Consider the following 22,402-nt stretch of genomic DNA (forward strand, 5'->3'; position numbering starts at 1 on the left):
ATTTGGAAAACTTACTTTCGATAATGATTTTTAAAACTATAACTTTGGCATATTTAGAAACAACTACTTGAGATATTGTTAGATTGAAAATCAGTTAATTCAAGCTGCAAATCTGACTTCACTGCTTCACAATTTTCATTAAAAGGCATGGAAAAAATATCCAATTCTGTTTGAATAGTACTGAAATGTTGAAATCTGCGTTCGAATTCAAAATGCAGTTTTTCAAGCCATCTTCTTAATTCTTAATCTTCTCTTCAGTTACTGAGGGCATTAAACTTAACTTTGGGAAATGAGAAAAGTCGTTCTTAGCTTAGTTTCAAAGCCCAGATGTGCCCAGATATCGTCGATAAATTGATTTTTCCCTTGCATCTTGACATTCAAGTTGCTGATATGACAAAGATCTGTGAAAAATGCAAAGTCTGAAAGCCGTTCTGTAGCTTCCAACATTTCGCACTCCGCAGAACCCTGTTTCTCATGGAAGAACGACACAATGACATCTTTCAGCTGCCAAACGTGCTCGAAAACACGTCCTGCACTAAGCCACCTTACTTTCATGTAGTACAGTACATCAGAGTATTCAGATTGTATGAAATCTGAAGAAAATCTCAAAATTGCCTGTGAGTAAGCTCACAAGATCAAATAGTATTTACAAGCTTCATGACTGCATCAAGCACAGGTTTCATATTCATGATGATTTACGTAGAGCATCTTGATGTATAACACAATGTAGAAAAACAATATTGTTCCCAGGATAGTTTTGATTAGAGTCCAAGAAATCCATATTTTTTCCTATTATATTTAGTGCTGCATTGGTCGTACTATTACATTTATTTGTTATAGGCACTTTCAAAGTTAAAAATTTTTCAAAGTTTCACCCTTCCTGAAATTCACGAACAATATTTTATCCCATTGTAGTTCGCTTTAAAGAACTCATGCACGCCAATTCCATGGTGACTTCAAAGTTCTCATCAATAACTCTTATAAATATTACTAGTTGAGTAGTATCATTTACATCAGTGCTTTCAGCCATAGCTATGGAGCAAAATTTAAACTGGTCAATCTTTGACTCTAATTGTGATGTCAAATTTTTATCGATGGCTTAGATTCTAAAATTCACCTTTTTTCGAGATAAGCTTGCAGTCTCAACATTATTTTTCTTGTCTGGACATAAAACATCACAAACTTGGAGCATGCATTGTTTAACGAAGTCCCCATCACTGAGAGCTTTATTAATTTTAGCAATATTGTATGCTACAATGTAACTTGCATGTGTAGCTGCTTCTTGGATACTGTTTACCTTCTTGAAAAAATTTTGTCAGCCTGATAATTTTTTGCAAAGACTTTCTGCATTTTGTTTTCTTTCATATTCGGACACTGCTTTGTAGTTGGAATTCTTATGCTTAGATGTGAAATGAAGGGAACTATTACTTTCTTTGAAGACTGTTACAGTTTCATTGCAGATGAGACACTCTGGTTTATCTTTATCAACTATAAAAAATATTTCCATGTACATTCATCATTAAAAGCAGGACACTCTGAATCAGCTTTGTGTATTTAGTAGCCATTTTGGAGTTGAAATATTTTATGAATAACCCAAACAAGCACTAGCTACGTTATACTTTTAATAATTTCACCACTATTCACAACGATGCTATATGTCCGCAATCTTTCCATATGCAATCAATAATATTAAAACTTGTGCCAAAAGAAAAAGCTGCTTGCTGAAGCTTAAAATGTGCAGTCTGCCACATGTGAGGTCTAATTCATGTATACTGAATTCCCATATGTCTGCTCCCTGAGAAAGAGATAACTCATGTTGACACCAATCTACAGCTATAATTAATAAAGAACATCCACTTTTAACACATTACCAATTGAAAGCTGTCTGTGCTTGCTATTTCCGTCGATTTATGTTTTGTAGAACAAAAATAGAGAAAGTAAAAAGATCATCAGTCCTTTGAAAAAATGGAAGAAAATAATATTATTTAAACAAAGTAGAAAAGGAGATGGATGTATAATATATAAATATATATTTCTTTTAATTTGCTTTGGAATGGTAAATTAAAATTCTATCTGCGGGCTGGATAGAACCTTCCGTCGCGCCAGAGTTGGCCTGCGGACTATAGTTTGCTCATTCCTATCTTAGTACTTCAAATTGTATGCTCTTTAAAATTCATTTTCAATGAGACAAAATAAAATAAATTATTTTTATTAATATAAACAACTTATACATCAATACTCAGTTTTTGATTACATTTATTTCTGGAAATTTCCTTTGTTCAGAGTTATGCGATGTTTTTTCCTTGTTTCTTTGCGGAGTGTGGGAATATTACAGTTATATAGACTTCAGTGAATGCACATGCACTGTCATCGATGATCATAGCTGGGTTCATTTAAACTTTCCAGTTTTTGTGAAAAACTTTTAAAGTGTGTGAAATTTCTGTTCTATTTTCTTAAATTTGTTGCCAAGTTATGGTGAAGAAGATTTAAAGGTTTTGACGAAAAGGATTAAAAGGTGTTCTTTCCCAGATAGATTAGGTATTTGCAGAAAGTATTACTTTGTATTTGTATTACTATATATTGAAAATACATTAAATTCATTATAATGAACAGTAATAAAGTTTTTTCCTTCAAAAATGTGTATAAAAAAGGGTGGTGTCTTGTACACTGGCAAATACAGTACATACAATGGACACTGCTTACTTTAATCACAGTTAATATTATCATTCAGATATTGTTTTTAAATTCCTGCCTGTTTATATATGAAAGCATGGAAAATACATCACTTTCTTGATCAACAATTGGGTTTCTATGATAAAAAAAAAATGTTATATATCAAATATTTTAACCTAAAGTAAAGTTGCCAAATAAAAGCAAAATAGATTTTTAAAACTACCAAGTAGGAGAGAAATATTGCCAAGCAAGTTGACAAAAAGCTTGGTTTCAATTTCTTTCAATTGCTGTTTAAAATTAAGTAGAGAAAAGCCTTCTTAGTTTGAGGTAGATTTCTATTTATTTTCAGCATGATCAGACACAGGTTTCTCTTCTTCGGGGGGGGGGGGGAATTTCCTGAAAATATTTATACCAAACTATGATTGCTTATTTGCCTCTAATTTTAAATTTTATGTTGTGTTTTCTTCCAATGAGAGGAACCGTCTCGGCCTTGAGATTAGGGTACAGCATCAGTCAAATAATTTCCAGAAAAGTCATGAACATTTCATGAACAAACTTTTACATTTTCCTAAATAAAATGCTGTGAAAGTGCTTGTTTATATGTTTCTAGTTATTCTATATGTATATTTAATTAACTAAACTCCATTGCTTTTTTGAAGGATATTTTTTCTCATCACTGAATAGTATCATTCAGTCAAAGTTATCAAAATAGTTGTACTCAAATGTGATCACATTAAGCAGCACCCTTTAAGTGGTGCTAATATATTTTACATCAGAATTAACCCATTACATGGTTCTATTATATTTTACATCAGAATTGTATTACAAATGGTTCAGTAATATGAATCATGCATTATAAATTGCATTTAAGTCAATTTAGAGCTCCTTTGGAATGGCATTATGGCACAGCATGTTTGCCTTCTGGTTTTCTTGCAAAAATCTGTCATTATTCCAATGTTACAAGCTATGTAATATCTTAATTGTTTATGCTTTTTAAGTAGTTGAATTTCATTTAAGAGTAATTCAAGAAATGAATATATATGTCCATTTTTTTCTTCAAATAGTTACATTTAGAAACAGAATTATCACTTATTTTCAGTTTGTATGAACTTTAGAATGTTAGAATGTAAAAGTGTATTGTTATAATTTTTATTAAAATATTGTTTCTTGCTACTTTATGTTTTGAATATAATATATGTTCCTACATAAATGAAAAAAATAGAACATTGCTCAACAAATTATGGTTGGCATTTAAAAACATTTGTTAGGTTAATAGTTCATTTAGTGACAAATTTTGCACTAACCGTGATACACTAAGAGACTCTTTCGATGCACTCGCTGCTGTTACTCGAAACTATCTCGCACTCACTCTCTGTGTACCAGCAGAGTTTATATAGTTTTTGGCTAGTTTTTGTTTATATAGTTCGAGAACATTCTGGGCTAAACAAGTAAGAATTCGTTCCAGAAGGTTCTCCATCCATCCATGGCATATTGCCAGTTTTGTCGCCAAATGTGGCAACCCTGCCATTCCTTGCTATTTTATGGCAACCCTAAAATTGCTTTGCGGAGAAGCTATCTTACCACGCCTGGACATTTTGTAACACTGCCCCCTCCCAAGGACTGCACGTCTCGGGCAGTACAATCCTGGATCAGAAGCATTATTTGATACTAATAAAACAAATAACATTACTAAAACAAATATTTACACTATATACAAGTTATATAAACAAATTGAACACATAAAAATTTTAAATTATACAAATTAAAGTCCAGAATGAATTTCAGTCTCAGTCTTTTCATTAAGTTATACCCGGGTCAAATAGTTTTTCACTGCAGTTCTCAGACACATTTCTGTTTTGCATATCACTGTCTGAAAATTCAGTCCTTTCAGACTTTTCATCCACTGAAAGCTCTAAAACAGTTCATTCACCACTCTGTAGATCTCGTAACATGCATATAGTTCACCTCGGTATCTTTAGCAGATGGTACATGCTTATTTACCTCTATTTCCTGAAAGCCAGTTCCACTGTTTGCACCAGAATCGCAAAAAGAATCTGATCCTTTACTAGCAGAAGTATCCAGGTTTAGAATCAAGTCCTTGTCTGCACAGTCTGCACTATGAGATGCACATATATTGGGTTGTTCGGAAAGTAATTTCGTTTTTTTGGGGGGAACATGAAAGACAATTTTCGTATAATGAATAAATATTTTATTAAATATATATTGGCCATTCTGGTCCAACACCTTTTGCCATCTTTCTGGCAGTAACATAATTTCCCGCTCATAAAAGTTTTGGTTCTTGCTGGCAAAAAACTGATTCAGGTGGTTTTTGACATCTTCATTTGAGGTAAAGGTTTTACCATCCAAAAAATTTTGCAGGGACCGGAACAAATAATAATCGGAAGGCGCCAGATCTGGAGAATATGGTGGGTGTTGCAGTATGTCCCATTCAAGCTGTAAAAGCTTTTGGTGAGTGACCAAACTTGTATGAGGCCATGACGATGACAGCACTTGATGAAATATCCAAACGCACTTTATTTAGCCAATATTAATCAGAACAGCTCATTTTATAGTTGTCGAAAGTCTACTATACACTCGCTGGAACAATTAGCGACACAGCCTTCAGGTTATCAGGCTATAATGGTGGAGACAGCTTCACTGCAAAGCACCAGAGTACAGCTCCCGAATCTGCTTGGTCATTCTCGGAACTCCACGTACTCTTGAGACTCTCCACGCTACAACTCTTGATGCACTCAACGACACACAGAGCACAGCTCCCGATTCTTCGGTTCAGTTCCTTCCGGAACTCAACACACTCTCTCGACGATGCACTAACCGCGATACACTAACAGACTCTTTCGATGCACTCGAAGACCCACCCGTTTCTTTCTGCCCGGCTGTTAACTCGATCAATTCCGCACGGACTGACTAACTCGAAACTATCTCCCACTCACTCTCCGCGTACCAGCAGGGTTTATATAGTTTTTGGCTTGTGTTCGAGAACATTCTGGGCTAAATCAGTAAGAATTTGTTCCAGAAGATTCTACATCCATCCATGGCATATTGCCAGTTTTGTCGCCGAAAGGGTGATTTTTCGCCAAATGTGGCAACCCTGCCATCCCTTGTCCATTTTATGGCAACCCTAAAACTGCTTTTGTGGAGCAGCTATCTTACTGCGCCTGGACATTTTGTAACAGTATGTTTTAAAATTATTAATGGAGGAAAATTTAATATTCATGGAAGAAGTGGTTTAAAATTAGATTCTAAAGTACTGCCCAATATCTACTTTGCTGATCTGTCACAAGTTGTTTTTTGTTGAAATAAAAGAAATGAATAATTTTAAATTTTATGACATAGCGTGCTTAGAATACTAATTAAATAACTGTAAGTGAATTTTTAAAATTCACAGTATGATATAGGATTGTATGTTGATATACAGTCAAAAGTCGTTAATTCAAACTCGTCGGGACTTCGGCAATTCCGGATTATCGATTTTTCTGGATTATAGATCATCAGTTTAAATCTGGTAAGATGGCATGCAGAAATTATAAAATTAAAAATATGAAACCGTAATTTATGAAATAAAGAACAATTATGATCTAAAGGATATCAAAATTTACAAAAAAAAAAGCTTAATATTTATTTGTTTAATTTATTAAACATTTCTTTCAATGTAAGTTGTTTAAGTTGCTTCGTTTTATGTGATAATACTTTCTCTTTAATTCTATAAACAGACATAATTTCTTCTTCGGTTACAAAGTTCCGGTGTTGAAGTCCTATAATTGCTGTGTCAAGAATACCGACTAATTCGTCAATCGAAATTTCTTCGTTTTCAATAACCTCTGTGTCATTTTCTTCACTATCGGAAGCGAAATATAATGACGAGGAATTTGATTTAAATCATATCAAAGACGGAGTACATCAAGATGAAATACTACATTTAGTAAGGAATTATAAGCCAAATAAAATAAAAACATCTGCCCCGAAGATAAGGATAGTGCTGACAGATCAAATTCCAGTTCATTACGCGTTGCGACGTCCCCCCCCCACAGACCAGCGTGAAAATGATAAACAGATTTCGGAATGGTTAGAGAAAAGGATATGCCTTAATACATTTTTTGCAGCAATTCCACTTTTTGTTTGATGGACATTGAAACATACTTTCGCTTTGTAGATCCTTTGGCAGCTCCAGCATCAGAAATCATATTTGACATAATCAAGAGTTTAAGCTTACTTTTATAAAATTGCTCTAACAATCTGCAAAAAAATAATAAGCCAGATCCAATTTGAAGATTAAGGAACAACACAATCTGCAACATTAACTGAAATAGATAATTAGATAATTTTAGCTTATACCGTCCGTTATACATTAAACGCGCATGTGTAAACGTATTATGTGCACATGCGCAGCCGTAAAGGTCTTACGTGCAAGCGTAAACGCCTATGCGCGTGCGTCAACACTACGCATGCGCAGAAAGTTCGTAGCTTTGAGGTCCGGATTATAGATCATTCCAAATTATGGGTGTGCGAATTAACGACTTTTGATTGTAATAAGGTATGACTTTTTTATAGTGTAAATAGTGTTGTCTATAATTCTGAAATGAGTCATATGCACTGTGCTGAAACAAAAAAAAAAAAACAAAAAAAAAGCACCTTATAAAATATTTTAGCTGCAGGTATGTAAAACTTATCATGTATGTATCATTTGAGGAATTTACAAATGATTAGAATGTTGAAATAAAATGTATTATGATATCTGCATAGCATAGAGTCATATTTATAACACTTTACATATTATACTGCCATTATCATTGCAGTTAATTCTGTAGAATTTTGGAAAGGAAGCTTTTTCAGCATGTCCTAGACATGTTATTGGTGATAACTGCGAGGATCTGGATAGTTGTGGAAAGTTATTAATCTTACAGACATTACTGAGAAAGTTGTACAGTAAGTGATTGCCTTGTTGATAAATGGCATCTAAGTAGCTTGACAGCATAAGCTGTATAATGCTGCAGAATATCATCAACATAAATTGTGATAAAAAAACATATAGAACTTTGAGAAACTTTTAGAACTTTGAGAGGATATAGGCTATTCCAAAGGGTGGCTGCCAGACTGTCATGACATGTGTAATAGCTTTGTGTGAATCAACAACAAATTTAAGAACTACTAACCACTCCTTCTCCAAACATATATGCAGTGGTCATGAATACTGAAAGAAACAGGATTTATCATTAAACGGTGTGCCTCTATCTGAGCAATATATTAGGTGATTGATGTAGTCATTAATTCATACTGGCTCTGCCCGTATTGGGTAAACTGTAGTAGTTTCTTTCATTGATGAAACCAAATTCTATCTTCTGCCAGCTGTCCCTGAATGGGTATCTTTTGATATCAGGAGATGCACAAAAGATGACAAATGTCACCGAATGGATGATAGAGCTATCACCAGTGCGATCTTAGCTGTTCTCCTAGTCGCATAATCCTCTTTAATGTTCTGTATATTTGGGATATTTTGAGCTTCTGCCTCCTTTACAGATTTCTCATATTCACTGTAGCCAAAACTGAGCAACTATATACTAAATCACTCTGATCAAGATGGCAATTGGTAGAGTTGTTGGACCAATCTGCTTCACCTATGACTAAAGTGCAGCCTCTGTCTAAATCATATAGCTATTCATAATGCCATCAAGTACTTTTCAAAGATATCTTTGCTCATAACCTGCAGCACTAAAACAGAAAATGCAGTTAAAATTACTCAACGAGAATACCAATCTATATGTATATTTCATGATGCTCCTTTCTCATATACATTCCCTAATCTTTTTCACAGCTTTTCAAATGATATTAACATGCTGAGTTTCATGACTTAGCTCATTTTTTTAATGGGTGCATATTTTTTGCAGCAGAATGTATTTTTCAAATGTGTTTGAACAAGCCAATTCTGTAATTCTGAATTGAGCCATGTTTTTCAAATTTGCTTTTTGCTATACAAAAGCAATAAAACTGTAGAATTTTTTAATAGAAATATCAGTATATATTTTCTGTTTCTTCTTTAGGCCTCTCATTTGGGTTGGTCTTTCCATTTTCACTCGGTTCAATGCTTGTAGCCTTTTAAACTGTGATGAAACTATACTGCGCAATTGGTTGTCACTGATCGAGTCAAATTATCATCCTAATCCATATCACAATTCCACACATGCAGCAGATGTTTTGCAAGTAACTGCATATTTTCTTCAAAAGCCACGATTAAAAGTAAGTCATATGATTTGATTGAAATATTTTACAGAGATTCAATTAAACAGAGTACTGAAACCATTGAAGTTGCAATTCATATAATTGATAAAATATGTTACTGTTTATTTAAAAATTGCATTCTGAATATGAATAAACAAATTCAATGAATCTGAAACAATTTCATGATTGCATTAACAGAGTTACATTAGCATTAGCAGAGTACATGTTGCTGCTTAAATATAGATTTATTTAGCATAACAATAATTTCAAATTTATTAATTAAGCTTTATAATTTGATAAAATCCTATGAAAATGATAGGTGTTTTATATATATATATTCTTGATCCAGATTTTAAAACTGATGTGAAACTAAATAAATTTGAATTTTGATAAAATTTTGTTGTCTGATAAAAGCACAATCGATGACATTAACAATAAAAAAATAATATGATTGAGATGGCTGCTTTTGATGTTTCGCATTCAAGAAGTTCAATTTTCAATGATGCTCTTAGCATAATTGAGATTCCCTACCACCTATTTTGTGTTGTATGTTCTTTTTCGATTCTTGACTTAGGCATATTCATGTGGGTGAGTAACTTCAAATAGCCCCAAAGGAAAAAATATAAAGATATTAAATCACATGTCCTCTTGGTGGGCAGTTCATATAACCATTTTGTGAAATTAATATTCAGGGAACTTTTCATGCAAAACATTGGTTGTTTCACCACTTATGTGGCATGCAATGCCATTCTGTTGAAAACATTTATCTTTGAGATTCATATTCATCTTTTATCTTTGAGATTCGCATTCAAGAAGTTCAATTTTCAATGATGCTCTTAGCATAATTGAGATTCCCTACCACCTATTTTGTGTTGTATGTTCTTTTTCGATTCTTGACTTAGGCATATTCATGTGGGTGAGTAACTTCAAATAGCCCCAAAGGAAAAAATATAAAGATATTAAATCACATGTCCTCTTGGTGGGCAGTTCATATAACCATTTTGTGAAATTAATATTCAGGGAACTTTTCATGCAAAACATTGGTTGTTTCACCACTTATGTGGCATGCAATGCCATTCTGTTGAAAACATTTATCTTTGAGATTCATATTCATCAGATGAGACTGTAAAAAAGTCATTTTCCATTTCTCTATGCCTCTCTTCATTGGCAAATTAAAGCTAGACTCTCAGAGGTCTCAAAATAGTAATGGCTGATGTCATTTCTATTATCAACACAAAACAGTGACTTTTTCCTATTGCAATGGATATTCCAAGATCTCTTCTGGATTTTCTGTAGCTCTTATATTATAGTTTTGTTTATTAGCCGAATCATTCAGTGAAAAATGCACTTTGTGCCAGTGAACTTCTTTTTTTTTATGGGGGGGGGGAGAAATTTGGGTCAAATTGAAGTTACTTCTAAGGCTCAGCAAATGCATGATGCAGCTCATAGGTTTTTTTTTTTTTTTTTTTTTTTTTTTTTTTTTTTTTTTTAACTCCTATGTTACTTGGATCTTGTGTAGATGGAAAACTAAGTCTTTGCACAAAATTTGCCATGTTGAAGGTCACTGAAAGACAGTTCTTTTGCTAGATGAGGTTTGGATTATTATGCAAATTATTAAATATAGCAATAATATCTTGTTTAACTTCACTTTATAAAAATGTACAAATGTTAACTGGTCAAGTAGCAAGCTAATTCACTCATATTTTGCAATAGGGCAGGAAATATAACAGTTGTTTGATAATTATGGATGCCATAAATTTCGCATTATGCATGTAGTGTTTGAATTACAGAAACTAATTTTTTTAATATTGTTGAACTATTTCAATTCGTTGTTACATTTTGTATCTTCATTATTAATTTTCAAAATTGCTATGCTACATATTTGTGTTAAATCATGTTTAAAAAAATTTATTTGGTTGCTTTGTGAAAGCAACTTAAAATCTGGGCATAAAAAATGTTTAAATAAACTATAAATATAGTTGTGGTGATGGTATACATATAGTTTGTTTTGAGCCACAGTACTCCAAACTTATCAGATGGTTCATCAAAAAGAAAGCCGAAGACTTCAGTAAACCATAAAATTAACTTTATTTAAAATTAAAAGGTAAAATACAAAATTAAATACATGATGATAAGCCAACACCAAATGTTGACCATGAACAAGCAGGAAACAGTACAAGTGCAAAGTGTGTCTCTCGGTGAAAAGTTCAAGTCTTTATACTCATGCTATAAAGAGTACAGTGCAGCAAACATGGATACTGCATGCAAATGTCAAAAGTGCAAATATTCTCATTGAAATGCAAATACTCTGCCACAGTACTCTCCCACGCAGACGTGTGCCAAAGGCATGAGGGGTCAAAGACACCTACTGTTAAACTTGACATACAGTAGTCTGCACTGGAGGTATAGTGTCATTCAGTTTTACTGTAAGAGTGTACTCAGGAATAGGAATTGATGCTACAGTATCTGAAACTAAAAATGCTGGTTTCTGGCGATCAATGCTGATCACAGATTCTTTACCTTTAACAAGAAGGGTAAAATTTTTATTAAATATTTTTATTACGTTAAATGGTCCATCATACAGATAAATCAGTGGTGGTTTTATCGCATCGTATCTCACAAACACTTAATCTCACAATTATTGCACGCAACTATTGCCTCACACAACTTCTGTAAAAATGAATGAGATTGGATCAGAAAAATTAGAAACTTGGTTGCAAAAATTCTGCAGGGAGACGAATAGTTATTCCGCTGACCATGGGCATAGTAACTAAGTATACTTGAATGTGCTAAATCAGTTTTACATTTTTCACTGCATGTGCTAAATCAGTTTTGCATTTTTCAAAGGCCGTAGTTGTTTCTGCTGTCTAAAGAATAGGATGTTTATTGTTTTTCTTAGAATCTTTCAAAAGAAAATGAAGCGGTGTTTGGGTAGTTGCAGCCTTATGCGAAAAATTTTCATAAAAAATCAACATTGCCAAAAATTTCTTTAGTTCAGACATTGGTTACAGGTTTAGGGAAGTTAAAAATTATTGCAATTTGTTCAAGAAAGACCCAAATACCAGAAGGGGTAATTAAACAACCAAGAAATGATACTGATGACTTCCCAAGAACACATTTAGCAGGATTTAGTTTTAACTCTTATTTCTTCAGTATATAAAAAATTAAATAAAGGTGGTTTTCATACTCATTTTCATCTGCTGAAACCATAAGTAGATCATCGAAGTGCAAAATACAAAAATCTAAATCAGAAAGTACTTGATGAATAAATCTTTGGAACGTTTGACTGCATTTTGTAAACTAAATGGCATTTTAAGAAACTCAAATAATCCAAATGTGGTGGTGACAGCTGTTTTAAGCATTTCCTCTGGATTAACAGGAATTTGATGGTACACCCTAGCCAAATCAAGTTTTGAGGAAATATTTTTTCCAAAAATTATCTATGTACAATCTCGAATATGTTTTACAGGATACCAATCAGGAATAGTCATAGCATTCAGGCAGCGATAATCATAGCAAGAGTGCCAGTTACCATTAGCTTTATGGACCATGTGAAAAGGGCTAGCCCAATGGCTTTTGGATGGCAAAATGATTCCTTGTGACATTAGGAACTTAAATTCAAAGTCTTGTCTTGCCGCTTGGAATAAATCCAGCGACAAAGGATGAGGTTTAGAGAATGCGGGAAGACCTTTAGTCTCAATACAATGGAAAATTGTTGAATTTTGATTATTGTGAATTCGGGATACTCAGCTGTCAAATTTAGAATCACCAAGAAGTACTGATATGGCTGAATCAAAAGAATTCCCAAACAGTTTACCACACGACAACAAATCAGTTTTAGAGTCAATAAGGCATTTATTAGGACCATCAGCAAGTAATCCATATTTCTTAAGGAAATCTACACCTATAATTAGCTGATTTACATCTGCAATGACAAATAACCAAATAAAGGTACGACATAAATTTAATTTCAAAGTAAGATGTATAGTGCCAAATGTGGGAATTTTAGTTCCATTGGCAGAAAAAAAAAAAAAAAATTTGAGAAGGCCTAGATCACAGAGCATACTTTTTTGGTAACATCAACACATCTACACCAGTATCAATCAAATATTTTATTTTTGAAGAGGGGTCGCCGAAGAGTATATGATTCACCTGAAGGTCACTATTTTAGTGAAAGGAACATAGAGACTGACATTCCCTTGCCTATTCCCCAAAATTTACATGATAAAAGCCAAGCTAATTTATTTGCTTTTTATAATGGTTAGTATGTTCGTGTGACCTGCTGCACCAGTACAAATGCCGAAAATTGCACTTAGCACTCTGAGAATTACGTCCCAAGGTAGGGGTTAACTTACTTTCTTGTTTAGTCAGCTCTGCTACCTGAAGTTCCAAACGAGCAGTAGCAGATTCACTTGGCTCGGGTTTCACAATAGCCATATTCACATAAAAATGAGATGCAAGCTCAGTAATCTTATCAGCATCCATAGCCAATTTACTCAAATCATCTTCACCAAGAGCATCTAAAACTGAAAAATGCCTAATAATGGGAGACAGATGGTATAGCATACATATATCATAATAAGGCCTGTAAGGTACAAACAAAGCTGTATATCTTCAAGTGACTAAACAGAAGAAGAGAAAAATAAAATTTACCGCTACTGTTGTCCAAGTTGAAATAAAAGTACATGAAAAAATCTAAAAAAAATCTTCCCCTGTGAATGCAGAGTTATTTTTTTTTTATTATTATTATTTCTTGACATGTTTTAAAAAGCTCATAAATAAGGGGATGTAGGTAAAATATATCTATACATACGTATATACACTCCAGGTCTTGGGACTTAACACCAAACTGCACATATACCAAATGTTTCCAATAAGAAGGGAAATTAATTAATCTCTTCTTATGAAAAAAAATCCTATCGTAATTATTATAACACCATTTAATAATGAACTGCAAATGCAACAGATGAAATATATATTGAATAGGAATGAAATACAGTACATAGATATTTTTGTGTACTCCAGATCAGATACAATTTCTCAACATACTCCAATGTCTTTGGTCTTTGGTAATTGATTTCACTTCCTTTGCAATGTTAGCCTGTTTAATAGCATCTTTACTTTTTGTTTAATAGTGTCATGGATGGCATCATTCTCAGCATATGTATGCAGTAGCCAAGTCTCATATATACGTGAGTAGTTAAATAATTGAGCGAAGACACATTCAGGAAAATAAAAATAAGATTCAAATATTTCAAATGTTCTAGTAAAAAAAAAGGCTTAAAAACAGATATGAAGCAATAAAATGTGTCCAAATTAACAATTTTGATAATTTTCCCATCCATTTACCATCTCAAACTTCACATGGAGGGATCAAATCATTGTTAGGATTTCATATTTTCTAACATAAATCATCAAAATGTCCAGAACATTTTTAAATGTTTTTAAAAAAAAAGATGGCCCCGAAATGAGGATACCTTCAAGGAAATGGCAAAAAATCAACTTTTTCTAATAATGTGTCTAATAAGGAAATTTTGATTGCTTTCAAATTTTCAAGGAATATGATGAGGAAAAATTGATTTTCCTTAACTGTTTGAGTCCCAGGGCATATTGAAAAAACACTGATGAAGAATCCCAAACAGCACAATCGTGCTTTCTCTAAATGAGTATGAAAAGACCCAAGCAGTGCAATAGCACTTGTTTTATTTTATGTCAAGAAATGCCAATGAAGGGACACAATTTTACATCTATCCCTTCTCCAGGATTCAAACCTGAGCCCTTTGGTAGTATATATACTATGCTGTTCAAAAAGTATTGTACCTATTTTTTAAATTTTCCCAACATAAACCAATGAAGCGCAGATTTTCTTCAGTGTAAGGTGTAGAAGGGACATGCACGTGTATTTGTGAATTTGTTCCCACTGCAGAAAGTGTCAGTTGCTGGCAGTCGGCCAGTGAGTGAATACGGGTAGTAAGTGTTCATGGGATTTCAGTGTTTGTGGAATGGTTAGAAAATGACTGAAAAACTTGAGCAGTGATAGTGCATCAAATTTTGCCAAAAGCTTGGCGATAACCAAGCAGAAACCATTCACAAGATTCAACAGGCGTTCGGAGACAAAGCCTTGAACATTTCTCGCATTAAAGGAGTGGTACAACTGCTTCGAAGATGTCTGCATATCAGTGGACAGTGAACCACATTCAGGCAGGCCCTCAACAAGCCAGATTGGCACTGTCATTGAGCAAGTGCTGCCTCTAGTCTTGCAGAATCATCTTATCATAGACTGTGAAATTGTGAACAAGACAAAGGTAAGCATCGGATCTGTACGTTCAATTTTGCCATGAGGATTTGGGCATGAGAAGAGTTTGTGCAGAATTTGTAACAAAACTGCTAACAGTGATGCAGAAGCAATGGCATCTGGACAATGCCAACAGTAACCCCAGTTTCCTGAACACCATGTCACAGGTGATGAAACATGGGTGTATGGGTACGACACAGAAACCAAAATACAGTCATCAAAGTAGCAACATCCCAGAGACCAAAAACAAGCTCGGCAGGTCCACAGCAAAGTCCTGTTTACCGTCTTCTTTGACTCCCATATATCATGAGTACACCCCGCAGGGCTGAACCATCACAAAGGATTACTACCAGGAGATCCTTTGTTACCTTTATGATGCGTGCATCGCAAATGACAGGATCTGTGGGCAGCAAAAACTTTGCAGCTCCATCATATGCACCTACCCATACTGCACATTTGATTCAGGCTTTCCTTTGCTGAACACAAAATTCCTGTGGTTTGTCAGACTCCCAACTCACCCAACATAGCTCCATGTGGTTTTTGGCTGTTTCCCGAACTAAATATACCGCTAAAAGGGGCCTGATTTGAGACAAGAAACATCATGAAGAATATGACAGAACGACTGCTCACCATTCCAAACCCGGCATTCAACAGGTGTTTTCAACAATGGAGCACTGAAAGAAGTGTATCCATACCAAGGAGAATACTTTGAAGGGAATAACTGTTTTAGATTTCTAAATCAATAAATGTATTTTTGCCAGCCAAAGGTTTGATACTTTTTGAATAGCATAGTATATATGTGTCTGTGTGTGCATGTATACATATACATATATATAAGTTTGGTGCAACCAAAATAAGGGAGGTGTAAAACTAGATGTTATAGCAGTCCAGATACAAAATTTCAACATTCTACAGCTAATCCTTTTTGAGTTATGCAAGATACATACATACGTATGTACAGACGTCATGACACAATCCCATATGAATTCATTTTAAATCCATTCTGGAAAAGATATCTCTTCTGTTCATATGTCCAGATGTCACACAAGAAAATCATCTAAATGGCTTCAAAAATGGTAAAAATGGATATTTTCGTTGAAATGTGGAATACCCGAAATTTTTCACAATTACAGTACTTCCTTCACTTCATACAAGGAAGTAAAAAGAGTGCCCCAAAAACTCTTCATTAAAAATAAAAATTAAATTTTTGAACAAGTTTTAGCTAAGTACTTTAAAACTGCAACATTTATGACTTCTTCAAGCAAGTCCATTTTCAATATAATCTTACAATCCTTTATTTTATCAATATGTTTAATTATGGAAAGTTTTTTAAGTGTTTGATATTTGAAAACCTCATTCTAATCTATAACATCTCTCAATACTTCTATAGTACTTTCTGATAATTTTTTTATATCTTGGAACTAATGTCATATTTAATTTTATAATGAAACTATCATATAAGTTGAAAATTCTGTGTAAAATAAAAAATATGTAAATCAAAATTAATCCTGTAAATTTTCTATTCTAAAAATCGTAACTTTTCTGGACTTTGTCATTTCTAGATCAATCCATCTTGCATGGCTTACATAACGCTGATGACGTAGCTAACTCGGAACCTAAACTCATAATTTTGAGAACTGAAACCTTTCTAACCTAAACGAAAACTTTCTCTCAGTCAGCCTCCATATTGGATAATTGTGCACTCTTAACTTCAGCTGTTCTGCAGTCAAGTTGCTATTTCACTCCATTTGCTTTGCTGTGCTACTAACTATACCATTATCTAAAATGTGATACTCTATATAAAATTGTGCCCGTGATCATGTGTGATGAAAAATATATTTTTGATAATTAGTTCGTATCCACTAATGAAAGTGATATTCAATTTGGCCATGTTTGTCTACAAGTCTTTCCTTCGGGTGTCATCTTTTCTAACTACGCAGTAAAGTCTCCCCAGGATTTAATGCAGAGAACCATCGTCACTCTGTTGCAGCTTACTTCAGATCATTTTATTAAACACACACACACATATATATAGAATAGCAGTATCTGATTAATTAGCTGAATGAAAACTTTGAGCTTTATGATGATACAGTTAATAACTTCGAGCTGGCATAAATTTTCCTGTGTACTGCAGCAAACAAAATTTCTTTTTTTTGGGGGGGTTATTGAAAAGAAGTATTTAAAAGGAGGGAAAAAGAATAATTTGAAACATAAGAAAAACTTTTATTTTTCTTTTCTCTTCGTCTGTTGTATATAACACTAAAATTCAACTGTGTTAGTATCATAGAAATAGAAAGACTGATTTCTCCAGAATCAAGAATGTGTATACCACATCATAATTTTATAATTTAGATTTGTTTATTTTGTTGTTTGACTTCTGAATTAATAAATTCAACTGTGTTAGTATCATAGAAATAGAAAGGCTGATTTCTCCAGAATCAAGAATGTGTACACCACATCATGATTTTATAATTTAAATTTGTTTATTACTTGAAGTAATTTTTATTACCTTTTCACATACATCCTCACTTTAACAATTGAGCTAAATATTGCAGAATTTCAGTTTTTGTACTATCAGATAAATCCAGAAATAATATTCAAATAAAGTTTATTCAAAAGCCCTATCATAAGATACTGTTTCTTGATGAACCCTCCAAAACTGATTAATTTTTTTTCAGCCAACACTGAAAAATCTCTTATATGTTTAATATCATGAAAATTTATAGCCCTTTTCCCTTTTTCAAAATAAAAGTTATCAAATGTGTTCCACTGCTGAAGCTATTGAGCATATTCTTTGTATACAATTCATGTTCTTTTTTTCTCTCTGTTATGGTAAATGCCATTCATGAATCTTTGAAAACTTTTCATTTTAGCTAAAGTTTTTTTATAGAAGTGTGAAGATTTTGTTTTTCCATAACATTTCAGATGTGAGTTCAAACTTGGATATGTTGCTATATCTCATCATAGCTGATTCATATAGTTATCATTGTAAATAAGCAAGTAACAAACATAAGAATTGTAATGTATGAAAAGAAATGAGAATATAGTGCCTTATTATTTTAAGTAAATTTTTTGCATTGGTACTTTACATCAGTTTTCCTAAAACTGATGTAGAGCAGGCATGTCGAACTCAGTGCCTCAATGAACAAAATAGTTGTCATCTTAGATAGTGCAAGCTACAAGAAAAAATAGCCATTTTTATAATTAATAATGTGAAGTGAGTAATTTCATAAAATCTTCTAATACTGTAGTTTTTTAAAAAAATAGAACAAACATTAGGAAATTTTGGTAACAAGATGGACTCCTATTGTTTCTTTCCCAACACCTAGCATCTTTTTCCTGCAACTAGGTTTCAGATGTCTGGAGACAAGCTATTGAATTTTCTGAAAAGTTGGTGATGCATTTTTTCTATGTTCTTCAAAGGTCCTTTATTTATATAAAGAACAATATGCAGTCAATAATATATTGGCCATTTTGTAGGAGAACTTTTTACTTTCTTTTAATCAGCTTCAAAATTTCTCATTCATGAAAGAACCTAGCTTATCAGCAAAAATCTGAACAATGTGCTGATTTATGGCTTTGTCTCAATTGAATGTTATGCAACTAAAGAAATTTTGAAGAGAGCGAAATGCATGAAAGTCTTTAGGTGCAAGATCAGATGAGTTTGATATGCACTTTTCATCGAAACTCCAATAATTTTGTCAGAGATCAAACTTATGTGTGGTCTTGTTTTCAAGCTCCTACCTATGAGCAGCGTGATTGTCAGCTATCTGTTGGTTGTAGCTGCCAAAGGTTTAATGTCTAACTGAAAAATGTGAATAGTTTATTAATCTTAAATTCGTAAAAATGCACACTTCATTTTATGTACATATTTCTTGAGACACAATAATGCATACTTCATTTTATGTACATGTGTTGAGGATTAGATATTTAATTAATTGTATTGTGATATATTTTTGTACTTATTGTACTGAATTTTTTGATGTTTTTGTTTTAGGCCATCTTTGACCCCATGGATGAAGTAATATCCCTCATTGCTGCCGTTGTTCATGATGTTGATCATCCTGGAAGGAATAGTGCATTTTTATGTAATACTGGAAATGAATTAGCTATTTTATATAATGATTTGTAAGTATTTGAGGAAATGCACAAATTGATCTTAAAAGTTTAATATCAAGAATTGTTGTTCTTTATTTTGTAAAGTTATCAGTTATTTTAAATATCATCAGTTAAAACCAGATTTATATGTATATATATATATATATAATGTAATCAGGAAATAATATTAATAAAATGTAATTTTATGTGTGAGGCCTTGAAAAAAATTTGACAGCTGGAAAATTGAGATAAAATTTAATTGTGATGTCAAACAGAAATTAGATGCTTAACCCCCTGTGCTCCCGACATCAAGAAAACAAAGTTTATCCATGTGCCGTGACCTCCGAGCACTGAACATCATTGTATGTGTGTTTTGTAATTACGCTTAAAATGCAGAAATAATTCCGATGAAATATGCTTTTTATCGAAATAACTGGATTTAATATTATTTAAATGTAATTTCTTAATAGTGTAAACCAAAATTCTAGTGCATGCAAATAAATAAAAATTCAAAATAATTTAGTGTGCAATATTAGTAATAATGAAGTAGAAACCTTAATGAAGTAAATATCAGTGCCTGTTATATCCTATTGCCTTATTTACATACAAAATTTTAAGCTACTTGCCCTCTGTGAAACATCATTAAATTCCGAGCGTGTGTTGTAAGCATCGTGCGTTTTATATTCATAAAATAAATTGATGAATAATATTCGTAGCTTTAAGGTTAACACTTGACAGATCCTGTTAAATGAATTTTTGCTGCATTCTGGCATAATTTATTTTATAAATTTAAAATAAATTATTCCTCATTAGTATATCAAATATGATAAGATGGGCCAACAGTAACACTTCTTCTGTATCACATTTAATACAATGAGCTTGTGGAGGGAAACTGAATCATCATATATGATATGGTGGGAGCAAAGAGCTTAAAGATAACATTTTGTTATTATTTCTAATCCTGCTAATCTGTTAGGATCTCTTGATCAAGTCCATGGTTAGGTCCAGGTCATCATGGCTAAGAGGTTGTGTATGCCTGTCATTGGCCATACCTTGGGTACCTTAAGGTGATAATACAACTTTTGCATGGGTTTATTCCAATTTTGAAGGAGAACCTCCCATCTGATCACAGAATTTCCTATTTCTGTTTCCTTATCACCAACTTTATGAGAGGATTTTTGGTTTGACAGTATTTGAAGGGTCCCCTGCCATATCACAAGGACACTATACATTTGCAAACATTCATGCTTTCCCTAAGGTTCAGTCTCTGGGCCCAATGCTAGTTGGCTTTCCTACCACCATGCCAGTAGGGCAGCAAGGTGCATATGTAATGCTAATGGTTGTTGTAAAAATGTTTCTAAAAAGGATTTTGCAATTTTTTAGGAGTGTCTATTTTAATAATATAAGCCCCGCCCTCCATCTATGTATTCTACCTGTTTCATTTGATTCAGACTGGTTCTTTTGATGGTGGAAGAAAAAATTGATAGATTGCTGTTTGAAACATTGTTCTTCTGGCTGTTAAAAAAAAGGAAAATTTTTTGCACTTTTTTTAAATATTGACATTCTTAATCTTTTGTTTATTTTACAAGTACAGTTAAACCCATTTTAATGGAAAGAGAGTGAAATTTAGGAAAATTTTCTCTTTTAAGATACTTGGTAAAGTAAAGCACTTTCTTCTTAAAATTTACCTCTTACCTTTATCAAAGTTTTGAGGATATGCAAGTATGCTAGTGGGAAATATTTTTCAAAGAAATAAATTATTGTTGTTTGGAACATTATTGAGCAAATTATTTCTTAAACCAGCTATACATTAAGAGGGTCTGTTGCATTTTTATTTTATAATTTTGCATGTTTTTAAATGCCATAATTTCGGGTAGATAAGCCACGGCTTTTACATGTTTAACCGTTTGACTGCTACGTGGCGCAAAAGCGCTGTGTTCATTTGTCTTGAAAACCGCAACACGGTTAGTTGTTTTAGAATATACTCGTGTTACAAAGTACGCGTGAGGTCAGACTACGTATATTCACTTCCATGGAGCAACAAAGACACACCGAAACTCTCAGCAAAAACCCGCAGCATCGTGGTTTTTGAGACAAATGAATGCAGTGCTTTTGTGCCACATAGCAGTCAAACAGTTAAAAGTTGAAAATTTAGGTGTGTGGCATATGTGACAGGGAGGTTATCTGAAGAAATTTTATTTTTCCTCTGTCTTTACTAGTTTAGATCATAAGTTATGCACAAGTGAAACAGTTAATGTGGAATTCGCTGTAACACTTTAGTCTGATACAAGCACTCAATTTGCACTAAGGCAGTGCAACAAGTTCAAGCCAGTGTGAAAAACTTGCCAAACTTTGGTAACATGCACTCAGTGTAAAGACACTGTAATGCATGTACACTCTGCTGAACTCCATGGTTTTGTCTGCATTTTCCAACGATCATGTGAAATTTGACAGCTGGGAAATTGAGATAAAATTTAATTGTGATGTCAAACAGAAATTAGATGCTTAACCCCTGTGTTTCCGACATCAAGAAAACAAGGTTTATCCATGTGCCGTGACCTTCGAGCACTGAACATTTTTCGTTTCAATGACCATCGAGCAAATTATTTCTTAAACCAGCAATACATTAAGAGGGTCTGTTGCATTTTTATTTTATAATTTTTCATGTTTTTAAATGCCATAATTTCGGGTAGATAAGCCACTGCTTTTACGTGTTTAACTGTTTGACTGCTACGCGGCGCAAAAGCGTTTTAATGACCACAGAAATTTTTATTTTGCCAAATTCTGTGTTCATTCTTGAATGTGTTTCACTGCTTTGTGGCTTATGTACTTATTCCAGTTCTTGATTTATTGTTTGCACTTGTTGAATTTTTTTTTAAGTATTGTTATTATTATGGCTCCTACTCAAAGAAAAAGTTATATAATTGCTTTAAACCTTTCAGCAACAAAAACAACGACATAAATTGGAAATTGGGCTGTGACTAAAGAACTTCAAGTTAACAAGAGATACATTTCTTGATGGACAAGAAAAATTAATAAATAAAAGAATTTTGTTGGACTGGCATCAGGGCCGTTTCTAGACCATTGGTTGCCCACTAA

General features: G+C 33.2%; 1 protein-coding gene across 4 annotated transcripts in view; it reads left to right on the top strand.

The window, feature by feature from the left end:
• Positions 1-22,402, top strand: part of LOC118198792 (high affinity cAMP-specific and IBMX-insensitive 3',5'-cyclic phosphodiesterase 8B-like) — a 419,321-nt gene that overhangs the window by 363,941 nt on the left and 32,978 nt on the right. For all 4 annotated transcript variants that reach the window (XM_085815741.1, XM_085815740.1, XM_085815742.1 and 1 more), the window contains 2 exons: positions 8,733-8,928; positions 19,203-19,333. In XM_085815741.1, coding sequence (XP_085671867.1) covers positions 8,733-8,928; positions 19,203-19,333 — 327 coding nt within the window. The remainder of the gene's footprint in view (positions 1-8,732; positions 8,929-19,202; positions 19,334-22,402) is intronic.

This window comes from Stegodyphus dumicola, chromosome 4, assembly GCF_044657685.1.
Source record: "Stegodyphus dumicola isolate Sdum_Otavi_A_Nest chromosome 4, ASM4465768v1".
NCBI lineage: Eukaryota > Metazoa > Arthropoda > Arachnida > Araneae > Eresidae > Stegodyphus > Stegodyphus dumicola.